This window comes from Brienomyrus brachyistius, chromosome 8 (genome assembly GCF_023856365.1).
Source record: "Brienomyrus brachyistius isolate T26 chromosome 8, BBRACH_0.4, whole genome shotgun sequence".
Classification (NCBI taxonomy): Eukaryota; Metazoa; Chordata; class Actinopteri; order Osteoglossiformes; family Mormyridae; genus Brienomyrus; species Brienomyrus brachyistius.
In genome coordinates, this window is record NC_064540.1 from 23,767,972 (window position 1) to 23,780,832 (window position 12,861).

General features: G+C 47.2%; 1 protein-coding gene across 1 annotated transcript in view; it reads left to right on the forward strand.

Moving 5' to 3' along the window:
* The window catches only part of iqsec2b (IQ motif and Sec7 domain ArfGEF 2b), a 47,112-nt gene that overhangs the window by 12,073 nt on the left and 22,178 nt on the right, over positions 1–12,861 (forward strand). The window contains 1 exon segment of the mRNA XM_049022016.1: positions 8,461–8,649. Coding sequence (XP_048877973.1) covers positions 8,461–8,649 — 189 coding nt within the window.

Below are 12,861 nucleotides of genomic sequence, written 5' to 3' on the forward strand. Positions count from 1 at the left end.
TCCACTGTGAAAAGGTCCCTGACTGTCTACTTTGCAGTTCACGCAGACCAGGCAGGCATCCACTGTGAAAAGGTCCCTGGCTGTCTACCCTGCAGTTGACGCAGGCCAGGCACACATTGGCTGCAAAAAGCCCCCTTGCTGTCCATCCTGCATTTCTCTCAAATCAGGCAGCCATCGGCTGTTAAAAGGCTCCCGCTTGTGCACTCTGCAGTTCAAGCAGATGAGGCAGACATACGCAGTGAAAAGGTCCCTGACTGTCTGCCCTGCAGTTGACGCAGGCCAGGCACACATTGGCTGCAGAAAGGTCCTGCTGTTACCGCATCCATGTGCTGTCAGCCCTTTATTTTGCCGGTAAGTTCCTCTTCATTTTGCACTTAGCTCTGAACTTTACCTTCTCGTGTCTCCAGCTGACACAGCTTCCTAAGTGAAGGCAGCCTCGTAGGCCCTCATCCCCTCCTTAACACTCTACTCCAGTCTGTCCACACCAGCGGCATCAGGCAGCTCGTGATTTGGACGGTACGACCGCAGCAGATGTAATGGAGTCTTTAAATTTCACTGCGGTGATGCATCTCATGCAACGGAGTGCTTAGTTATGGCAGATGACTGGCGAAGGCCCATTTGTAGAACCTTCGATGGTCCGGACCTGGCTTGGTTCTTCTCGCATTACTGTTTGATCTCTGACAGAGATGGATCCCACTGTAGGTCTTTTAAAACCCTTGTTGACTTGGTAAGCTAAGTTTGTGTAGATGACCACGTGATCCCAGCAGTCAGGTCTTCTGGTGACATGAGGGGCATTCCTTAGCTTCTTTCTAAAGTCACCACTGCTGTCAATGTTCTTGTTTTACTAAATTATGAAAACAGACCTTTACCTGACAGCATATCCTGGCTTGAGCATCATGCATATTGCAGTCGTTTGCTAGTTTGATGTTAGCTGTAACGGAAGCCAATTGCTGCATCCATTTCTATTTCACTTTTTACACTTCATGGTCATTGAATGTCTGACCGAGTGCCTAAGGCGTTACCCACAGATTGTTTGCTTGTTTCGATTTCCCTAAGTCTATTCATCAATCCATCTCCAAATTAGTGAAAATGACAGTTTGTAAGCTTGTCGTAATACCATTTCAAGTCATGCAAACATCACCCTCTAGGTGTCTGATATTTGCTGTAGCTACCTGTCGTTTTGGAGGGAAACACTCTATGGAATTGCTGCGTTCTCCTGTTTCCTGAGTAACAGGAGTCTCCTGGTGTCATTTCTAATTTCTCATTTAAATGTTACCTACCTACTATCTGCTGCAAGTTTCCTTGTAGAGGATTCAAATGTTGGAAGAAAAGCAGCTGAGCTCCGTCTCGTGTCTTACGTTGTGGTGAATGTCAAAATGAAATCTTGCTCGCTGATGTCATTCCAGAAGATATACCTCCTCCTCCTGTGTCCTCCTACGTTGAGATTCGTGTTGGGGATCGGCAGCTCAGTAGTTTTTGCCATATCTCTGAATTCTGGAATCAGGAAGTTCATACTTACATAGGAGGAAACAGTTCTGTGTTTGTAAGTTGCCAAATGCACTGGGTTTCATAGTCGGTTCGTGTTGATTTAATGTAGTGAGGTCCAGGCAGTGATCCAGGTCCTGCTGAAGCAAGCTTGCCCATAGGAAACAAGTGTAGAATTATAGATCTATGTGCTTATACATAAATAATCATTTACTCAAAGGTAATAAACTATCCTTTTAGCTTTGAGGTGGTTTATTTTACGGGGTGTTTGATTTCTTCTGACTCATTATCGTCCATCTGGTTTTCTGCAGTTTCATGAGCAAAACTTTCCAGTTTCTTAGGAACCATCCAGTCCAGCTTCTCCCAAGGGGAGATATTGCCCAGTTTCAGTGCCGGTTGTCACATGGCCATTATTTGGTGAGAAGATGGAGATGCAGAAGGAGCAGTGGAAGGACGGTAGCTGAAGTGCTGAAAATATGATTTCTGTAAAAAACCCTCCAGTGGTTGCAGTGTGCATTCCTCCCCCCCCCCATACCACCCACGTTCACCTCCTGAACAAGCTACCCCCACGGGTTCCTCTCTCAATAGAGATCTTCACTCACATTCTCTACTCGCTCATGAAAGAGAAATTAAACTGCTGGGTTGGATCGACACAGAGAGTGACTTGGTCAGCACAGCAAAAACAGTCTAAGCTTTTTTCAAAGTTTAACCAATGAAAACAATGCTTTAAATGAAAACAATGCTTTAAATGAAAATGCTTTATTTGCCATTTGCTGAAGTGAGTACAGGTGCACTGGAACGCTTCTTTGCACATCTCGTGTTGCTCTTCATTGAGACATGCACGCGCACAAACAAGTGAGTGAGAGCGATGCCTGGGCTCCAAGCGCAGGGGCTGTTGGCGTGTGCCGCTCTCGTTGTTTAGGGCCTTGCTCAGGGGCCCAACGATGGCATCAGTCTGTCAACCCGAGGACTGGAAATGAGCACTTCTCCAATCATGGGACTACTGAGCCAAACACCACCCGCTGACTTGCTGGTATTCCGCCTTGGCACTGCCCATAATGCACAGGAGCATGGTGCTGCTCTTTGGCTCATGAGAGTTGCTTGGACCCATCTCCTCTGTGATCTGATTGGTTATCTCTCTGGACCAATTGTTTTTCGTTCTGCCCTCAGAACATTTTTGTGTAAGTAAAACTCCCACAAGCTGCTCTGTAGGGACTTTGATTACCACTTGAAGTTTGCATCTTCTCCACATATATATACCCAGTATGTTGGGTTGTTCCAGTTCAGAGATTTCATCACCTTGCTTTACTGTGGTAGTGCTGAACCGATGTGGAAATTTTGGCTGACGTCGATGACCGATATGTTTTTGTCCAATATTACCGATACCAATAACCGGTATCAGTGAGTAGCTAACCTCTGACCTCCACAAATCTGTAGTGAATCTGGTGTTGGTGGCGGCAAGGCCAAACAACCCATTGGACGACCTAGGCGCCCTAGGATGCTAACCTTCTAGGGCGTGAACCATCCAAGACACATTGAAATTGGCTGGCTAAGTCAGCAGCCCTAATAAAACCTTTACCCTTAGGAATGCTGGCATAGAACAGCCACGTAGTGTGAAATCGACCAAGATTGATGCGTCGGACTGATGCCTATGTCTTGATTTGTAAGGCACATACCGATATGTGAACTAAGATGATGCATCTATATTGTGTGGATTAGAATGCAGCCCCAGCTCTGTGCATGTGGAGTTTGGAATGTTCTCTTAGTGCTTCTGTGGCTTTGGCTCTGACCCCTTTCTGCGCATGTGGGCTTTTCTCATGGTCCTCCCACAGTCCAAAGACATGTAGCTCAGATGAACATGCGCTCCCTCCTTTGTTCCTGTTCCTCATGGCTTCAACTCTTGACCCCTGAAGAAAGAGCTACAGGAGGTAAAGGTTTCAAAGGGCCATCTTTGTGTTGTGGTGTTTATTGATTTCCAGGGTAATCATCAGGCATTGGTCAAATCTGGGGCACAGAGCATTGCCTGGTGTAACAGTACCTGTCAGGGAATATTCAGTGCACCTAAAGCAGCTATCCCTTCTGTTACTGTGGCAACTGCTGCCTTCATTTGTTAGTTGCCCATAGCAACACACATTGTGATGTAAGTCCTATTAAATGTGAATTCAGGAATCCTGTGAGCTTCGAGATTGTCAGTTGCTGATTTTTCTGTTTGATACCAATACTTTGAATGAATAAGGATCGGAGGGGACTGAATCCCTATTGCTGGAAAGGTCTCTGTTCACCAGGTGCTCTTCTTAGCATCTGTTGGTTTATTAAATAACACAGGAAACCCGATGATAAAGGACATTGTTTATTAAGGCTTATTAAGGCCATTCTAGGCTTAGTTTAAAGGTCCGTATTCCAGATGATGCCCGCTGGTGATGATTTGACCGTTAGTCACTATGAAGAAAGAACTTGTAATAAATTCGAACGCTTTTGTTCTTCGCCGAGCTCAGCTGAATGCAGCAAAAAGCTGCAATTTTAAAGGAGAAAAAGAACGATAACGAGAGGGAGGATTTCGCTGGACTCGCCTGCTGTGCTCCGCATTTCTGGCAGGGTCCCCAGAAGCTCACAAAACTGATGGGGTGGGGGGGGGTGGGGGTCAGTGGGAATCCTGTGTGCCTCTCCTCTGGGTCGGGGGGTGGGGGGTAGAGGGGGGTCACTATTCCAGGTACTTTGTCGGAATGAAAAGAAGACTGTTGTACCGCTGAAGAAGAATGCAACGTGCATGCATGTCAAGGGCAGATAAGTATTCGTATATGCCATGCTATATATATATATATATAGAGGCTGTTGTACGGTAAGGTGTTGTAGACTTAGGCTATTGTAGGGTAAGGTGTTGTAGGGCAGTGTATAGGGTAGACTGTAATAGAAGTCTTTGTTCTCTGAAATATCTTTTCTCACCCATCTCATCTGCTTCTGTGCCTCTGCATCTGTGGTGGCAGGAAGCCCAGAGGTACAGAGAGTCACGAGCGGGACGATTCCCTGACAGGCGGCTATAAAAAATGCCTCCTGCTGCCAGTGACGCGGCCGACCTGCCGCTGCAGCGCCTCACGCGGTGGGAGAGCGCGTGACCTCACATGTGTCAGCCTGCAAGCCCACGCACACGAGTCCCCACGGTTGCCGTGGAAAAACGGTGGGCTTTCGCAGGTGCCTGCGTGAAGAACAGCGTGGGCGAGAGCGACATGGGGCGCTTGTGGGGGTGGGCTGGAACGAGGGAATGGGAGAGAAGCAGAGGACAGGGGCTCAGGGAGAGGGGGACCTCGTGAAACGAAATAGCCGTGATGCCATCTGACAGGGAGATGGTCTGCGATCGGATGGACAGCTACTGCCTTTTAGTGAAGCCTGTAGACATAGGCTTGAGGAAAGCAGGTCTTTACAGAACTTTGTGGAACTTCACCGAATTGGCTGATGGGTGTCTGTGTAGCATCTAAAATAAACACCCAACACACCCACCGGAGAAGAGCTGCCCAGTTTCAATGCTGAAACCGAACTTTCCCCAAACAAGTTTTCACAGATGACGAAATGGGAGCCCAGGGAGTGCCGAGACGCCTCGCTTCTGTAATGTAGATACCTCGCTTAAAATCATCTTATTCTGCTGAGCAAAGATTTCATCCTCACCCCAGAGAGCCGGCTTGTCTTGTCAGGCGTGATCAGCGGGGGATGACTTCCTTAATGAGCACAGCGCCGGCCTCATCATCCGGCGGCTTGCTGGGGCCGTGCTTGCGCCCGACTCCACGCCGGCCTTCGGACCGTGACGTGGCATTCCAGTAACGCACGCCGCGCTGCACGACAGCCTTCATCCTTTGCAGTGCAGGCCCTGTTTCCCAAACTGGTCATTCTTCGTCCCTATTCTAAAGTAAACAGCAGAGGTTTGCTCTCCGCTGTGATGGAGATTCTCTTGCCTCTCCCGGAGTGCACTGTATGTCTGCTGACAGGCATATCCCCCCTGGCCCCGCAGTTAATATTTAACCCTGGCTCCCAGAACCTGTTCGTGTGAGAGAAGGTGACTGAAACACACCATAAATCCTCCAGAGAAAATGTTACACCATGCTCAGGAGGGCAGGAGATAGGGGTGCCAAATGCTGGCTATGAAAAACAGAACAGGGCCGGACACAGAATACACCGGCTCCCGTCTGATGTTCCCCGTGACCCTCTGTAACTAATTGACACTTCTGCTACCTGCATTGTGCTCTGTTTCTGTTTCTGAATATTTGCCGTTATTAATATTCTACCAGGAGATGGCTGTAGACAGTGTGAGGGTGAGGCTTACTGAGGCATTCTGGGAATCGTTGCAGCAGTGCGACTGTTGTTAAGCAACGCCCACGCTCACTGCTGGTGATGGGCACGAGCGGCAGAGGACGAACCACGGCGGCTTTGGGGGTGCGGGGAGAGGGTCTGTAAAGGCGGCTTCACCGAATCCACGTTAGAGCCTACAGGTGGAGATATATCTCAAACTGAAGAGCAGGTAATGTTCAGCACTGAAGAAAGTGGGAAAATGGTTCTTTCTATGCTCAAAAGTAGACTCATGTATTTTCTCCTGGTTCCCAGTGAGGCTTGCTGCCTGTTTGAATGCTAACTTAGAACACAGATACCAAAACCCTGATGTTCTCTAGTTTTATAACAGGGAGTGTTACAGGATGGGCCCTTCTAAGAAGGGATCACTCTACAATAGCACACTTCATGTTCATCATGGGGGGGGTCACGCACTCTCACACAAACCCCCCCCCCCCCCCCACAGACCACGCCTCCTCTCCCACTGGCTCGTCTCCCACACTCCTCACCTTCAGCCCACGCCTCATTCTCATTGGCTCACTGGCACACACCTTCTCTTCCTTCTTCTGGCCCATAGCCCTGCTCTTCTTGGCCCAGACTCTGCTGATATCTTTCTTCCTCTATCGATGCCCCCACACTGTGTTTGTTTACTTGTCCTCTATTGTCTGTGATCTCTTCCTGTCCTCTACTCTTCATGTGTATATTCTTGGCCAGCTCACGCTCCCCAGTCTGACCTGCGTGTGTGTGTGTGTGTGTGTGTGTGTGTCTGTGGCCACTGCTCGCTGTCCCTTTTCTGCCCACGGTTATGTGTTTCTCCAGTGTCACGGGTGAAGATATCACAAGGGTAATTATGGTTATAAATAACCGGCCCCCCTGATGCGGGTGCAGTGTTATGAGAAGGTAACACTGCGACAGGATGATCATTAGTCAGGTTATGATAACAATGCAATTTTAAAGCGCGTTTCTTAAAGAAACGACCATCAGACCTGGAGCACCCAGGTGCTGGCACATGGAGGACATGATTCAGGACAGGAACATGAAGAAGTCGCAGAGAAAAGACCAGACCATTGGCCATCAGCGTACGATGCACGATGCTTAGCCCAGAGCCCTTGTACGGTGCAGCCCAAACCGCTGAGAGCAAAAGCACGGAACTGCTCCCAACAGAAAGGTGAAAGCAATCAGAGAATGATTCCGATTAGGAGATTTGTCACTGGAGCAGCTGGTGATGAAGTGCTCTTAAGGAATGCAGCGATCAAGAAAACCCGACAGTGCAGGCAAACGGCCACAAGAGGGCGGTATTTTCTACCCCGTGAAAATGATGCAATGCCTACGTTTCTTAGCATAAGCCGCAGTAAAAAAAAAAGAGAATTTTGAGATTGCATAAATCAAAAATTTGGTGTGGGCAACCCATACGGTGCCTCCGGATTTTTATATAATAATTACATATTTGAATAATAATTGTTAGATATTGCCCCAAATGTGGCCTTTGATAGACTGGAGAACACCATGTTAGCTCAGCAGAGGTAAAGAATACTTTATTGCATAAACTAAACTTTGGCACTTCGGTCATTTACAGATAACTGAGGCAGTTAAAAACTAATGCAAAGAAGTCAAGCACAGAACCCAGTGATCTACACAGAACCTCGTCAGCCCAACTGGCTCTCTAGGCATCGACAGCCCCTTTATTGGGGCTGGGCTGTGTTTATGTATCAGGCAGGATAGTTAATGCCTTCCTGATACTTACTCTTCATCTTATGCTATGACTGTTAAACGTTTTTTCTTTTTTTGGAGGTTAAAATGTGTGCCCAGGTCTGGTCCTCCAAGGCAGAACCAGTACCAGAGAGGGAATGCGGATTGTAATGTATGTAAAACTGTTTGTAAGTACTGAAGTATTAGATTCTCACCTAGCTAAAAATGGCTGTATTTTGAATACTTGCTGCATTAAAACCATGCTGCTAGCTGGTCTGCTCCGGGAATGGAGTTTATCGGGATATTTGCCTGTTCTGGACTTATACAATAGCTGGATTTTAGCAGGGAGTTATGTAACGCCCTGGAAAGGTGGGTGGTATCTTTAATCTTCAGCGAATCCTCTCACCTCCTCATTCTGAGCTGTCGGCCTGCCAGCCTGCTAACTGCTCGTGTCCAGCACAGAGGCCTCGCTCACTCAACCAGGGTCTGTCCCGAGGCCATTGTGCGGCCCTAAATGCTTCTAAGCCATAAGGTCAGCGGACGCCATCGGGGCAGGGGACTGATGAGTTAGCATTTCGGAGTCACTGTGAGGCTGGGACCGGCAGCTCGCTAGCGGACCACTAGTGGAGGATGGGTCTCCAAGCTAAGCCAGCCTAAATGCTACTGGATTGGCTCCCAAGAAGGCCATTGTTGGTGCATCTCTGAGCTTGGTGAAATTTCCAACCAGGAATAAAACTGCATACTGTCTAAGTGGCTATGTATGAAAAGATGATGCTTTGGACTCCTGACTTTACTGTTCTCTTGTTTATCTTCCTCGGGCCTGCACCTGCCATGTGGCCTCCTGTCCTGTAGGTGTCACTGTGCTCGTTTCAATCTGTACTCTGTGTATTTCTGTTGTTAATGTGTCTTCTTCTGTCGTCCCTCTCCCTTGACGTGCCGGTCTCTGTCTCTCTCTTCCTTTCTCTGTGTCAGGTTGTCCTCTAATTCCACCCCTTGCAATCTAACTGGCACCAAAGCTTCTACCACTACTGCTTCCTCCCTACTTCACCCCAATCTGACAGCTAACAGCCACTGCAGGCATCATCACTGCTGCCACTCCCGGCGCCGTCTGTCCAGGTCGGCCCGCAGCCCCCCCTCTGCCAAGCACACGGAGCAGGCAAGGTAAGGGCGAAGAATCAACCCCCAACCCCCCAACACTATAGTACCCCATTACCCAGGTCACAATTTCCCCCTCCATATCTTTCACTACAACTCTATGGACCAGACAAGAAGCATGCAGTGCATCTCCCCAAGGCTGCCGCAAATATCCTTCCACCTGACTTGGGTACTGGTGGCTTCTGTTGTTAATGCTGAGGTATTCGACCACCATCCCACACAAGGAATTTGACAAATGGCAGGTGCACACCTCACCCAAAGTGGAAATGGTTCCCACTGCTCAGGAGCCAGATTTCCCCTGACCGAGCTGATTTCCCAGTCAGCCAGGGACGCGCCACCCTTGTCACATGGATTCTCTCAGCCCTAGAGCTTCTTTGGATCGTAGCGGATGCCTCCTTAGACCAGCGTCCATGCCAGTACTAACTCATCAGAGTGCTGATTCAACCTGAAGCTACCAAAAGACCAAACGGGTACGCCAATCAGAGCAGCCCCGCAGTCGGAGCAGCAGTGAGACGCGCTCAGACTCTGCAGCGGCTCTGCATCGGTCGAGATGAGGAGATGGATGAGTGCCTCACAGCTGAAGGGGAGCAGAAGTGAAGGACCATAATCAAAGGCACATTCATCACTCCTGCATTTATATTCTAGGTGTTCCTTTACCCACAATGCACTGCACGTGGTGTGAGACTGAGCCAAGGAAACCAGACCCAGTCTCATTTTGGAAAACACCACATGCACACACTTAGTTACACACATTTATCCATGCTCACATATATATTAGATAGGCATAAACACACACACGCACACAGCTCCTTTCCATCCGTTCTCCTGTGGTCCTGCTCTTTCTCCATCTTCCACTCCCGCCCTCGACCCCTTGTATGATCTGCATGCTCTTGCTTTGTCCCGGAAATGCCATGCCTACACAAAGAGCACAGCTTCTATAGGTAAAAGCTGCCCTTTTGGGAGCACTGAGAGCTGTCAGTGGAACAGGCTGTATAGTGTGTCAGACACCTCCTTAGTAATGAACCTTCCGTGTTTAAAGGAGCATTCGAGGGAGAAGGGAAGGGATGTGGCACTCATTTCCATAACAACATGGCAGCACCAGTATCTTTGTATTCCACATGCTGGAACAGTTTAGCAGCTATTTAAAAGATCCCACTTCCATTTTAATATGTTCTATGTGAGATCCAAGCCTAATATTTGGCAAACCAGTCTTTGTAGCAAGCCTGACACCTGGTGGATAGTGGGATAATATAATATTGAACGTACCATGTATAATCAATAATATAATCTACAATAAAATGTAATATATAATGTATAGTAACATTTTACCTCTTGACACTTAATTGCACTTTGTTTTACTGTCTGCAGATGTCAGTTTGGATTTACTAAATGGGGGAGTAATACAATAACATCATTTATGATCCGGATACTCGGACAAGTGGTAGCGTAGTGGATTTAGCGCAAGGGTGCTGCTTCCTGCAGAATTCTGCAGTTTTACTATAGGTGGGGCATCTAAAATGCATCTGTAAAGTCAAATGCTATAAGTCGCTTTTGACAACAGCAGTTATTACATAAACAATAACTTCAGCAATAATTATTATGATGATGTGTATTTAAGAAGGTGCAATTTTTGGTTGTAAATGAGTATTTTTGCTTGGTAAGTAATTATTTTGGACTTGAGAAAGCAAAGAACTTTTTATTTTATGGTATTTTATTCGAGGGTGTGTTTAAGGACAGAAAGCTTTATTTGGAACTAAATAAAATTGTGGGCATTGTATTCCAGGAAGATACATTTTTAATAGATGCCCCTGTTATCAAGGTTCGGTTATTCTTGTGATACTTCAGTGCAATATTTTGTACATATAATTTACCCAATGAAAACATGTGTGTCACTGATAATGGAGATATGTGGAGGAAGGACATTCTACTAGCTGTGAGTCATGGATGCTCTTCTGAAAGTAGGATGTGAAACGGGAGAGAAAGACGAAAGTCTGCATTCCAGGTCATCAGGAGATCTCGGCACCGATTTCTTGGCCAAAGATCAGATGGGAACTTTGCGTTGGCAGGAAGCTGCTGGCCGCTTGCTCTGCACGTCCCATTTAAGGTTGGTTTGGAAGGCTACTGAAGCAGGAGGCCCAGGTTAGTGAGAGAGGAGGTCTCAGTGTTCACTGTGATCTCTGAATAGCAACATACAGATGACGCGATAGCTGAAGTGGCTATTCAGGCCTGAACACCTGGCAGAGTGTCTTTCATAACGATGTTCATTACTAGCTTTGGGTGAACCGGCTCAGCTGTGGGTCCTTTCTTCTGAAAGTTGTGTTTTCCGGTTCAGATACAACATCGCACGGAGAACGTCTACCGAGTGTCTTCTTAGCTTTGGTACTTCAGTGCCACATGGCAGTTATGAAACCGGGACAGGAACCTCTGGACAGCTAACCGAGCATGAGCATAAATCTAGGGTAATAAGCACAGTATGTCCCCCCACGCTGAAAATACCGTTATTTTGGCTTTCGTAGCTTGTCATTGTGATCACTGCTGTGTGGTTGTGATGCAGAACCAGACTGCTACCCGTTTCCATAAACCGCGATACCCCTGTGACATTACGGCACTTGCCACAATTGTGATTTCCCTCAAACGATAGACTGTGTAAAAGGTGAGGGGCTCTTGGGTTGGTCTTCATACACGCTGAGCCATTGTCTGCTGGGATTAGCAGAAACCCTTTTCAAGGGTGGTGTCCGTGCTTCAATTCCCCTGAGCTCTCCTTTGTTTATGAGGGTGGAGCATGTCGTTACGGTGATTCCTGAATGGAGATGATTCTTACGGTCCTCTACTGAGTTTATACTTTACTCTTTTTTTGTTTTTTTGTTTTTCCCCTGCCATCTGCTCAAAGTTCAGCTTTTCTCTGTCTATCTTATCCATCCTGTGTCCATCTCACTTCTGTCTCTCCCTGTCTCGACCCATCCCTGTCTATTTCTCTCAGAGAAGAGGAAGATGATGACATCGTCCATCAGTTCTGTTGCCCCACCTTCAAGTGCAGTAGTCCCTCCTCTAGGTAATCAGCAGATCAGCTAACCCCCCCCCCACCCATCAATTTATTCCGGCCAATTACCTTCTGCAGATTGCTACGGGCAACGAATACAATCTGTCAGCCGACCTTTTGGACAAAGACTATTGTTTATAGATCCATAGGACTTCAAGTACTAATGTTATTTGTCCTTAAGTTATTTTTAGTCTCCTATTATCATTAACACCCTTCTACCCTAATGACCGTGGTGCTATTTATCCAGGTTATGTCTTGGGAGAGGAACAGGATATATTATATAAAGAGAATCTCCCCTCGCTAAGAGGAGTTCTCTCTCAGTACCTCAGTTACTGTGTATTATTCAGGTCCAAACACCTGGTCCTACTGTTTTTGGTCGATATAGCAGTGAGTCCTCTCTGCTGGAAGTGGTGTTTTCCAACACCGATATGTTCTCTTAAGGAGAGCATGACATCTGGTGCTACAGAGGACCCTGACCCTTCTCACATCTCTCCAGTTTTTCCGTCTTCGATCCATTAGGACAGGTGTGAAATGTGAATATGAACTTGCGATATCTAATGACTTGATGTGTTGCGCCCAGCAGCGTTTTGGAGACCCTCCGCTCCAGGAAGGGCCACATTTACTAAGAGATGCGTCTTAGCGAACTGCCTTCCTGTCTGTTTCATGTGCAGATGGGCTCCTCCATCCTGACACGGGAAGGATTGGGAAGCAGCTTATTTAGCATAAACAGAAGCGGTGAAGATTGCGTTGCTCTGGCTCTGATCACCCACAGCTGAAGAAACTGTCCTGTTTGAAACACTGATGTTCCATGGTGTCACTAGTTAGACAGCAAGAGCATATGGCCAACTGACGATGCGAGACACAGAGCTCTTATCTCAGAAATCTTGCATTTGTGAGTAAAGAAGATTTGAGGAGAGACAAAGCTCTCTGGTACCAACACATCTATTCATACGTCTATCTCTACTTGTATCTGTATCCATATACCACTGGCAGTAATGTTGTAGTGAAAACCCCAAGTAAACCTTGGCGTAGCATTGAAATTTGAGTCCCCTTTATTATGGATAAGTTGATTATTCTCGCTTGTTCAAAACTGTAGTGTAGGTGACATTTAGATGTTTGCGGTGCTTATCGTGTCTGTGAAAATTGAGCAGGCATTTGCGGAGCTTCAGGCGGAGAAT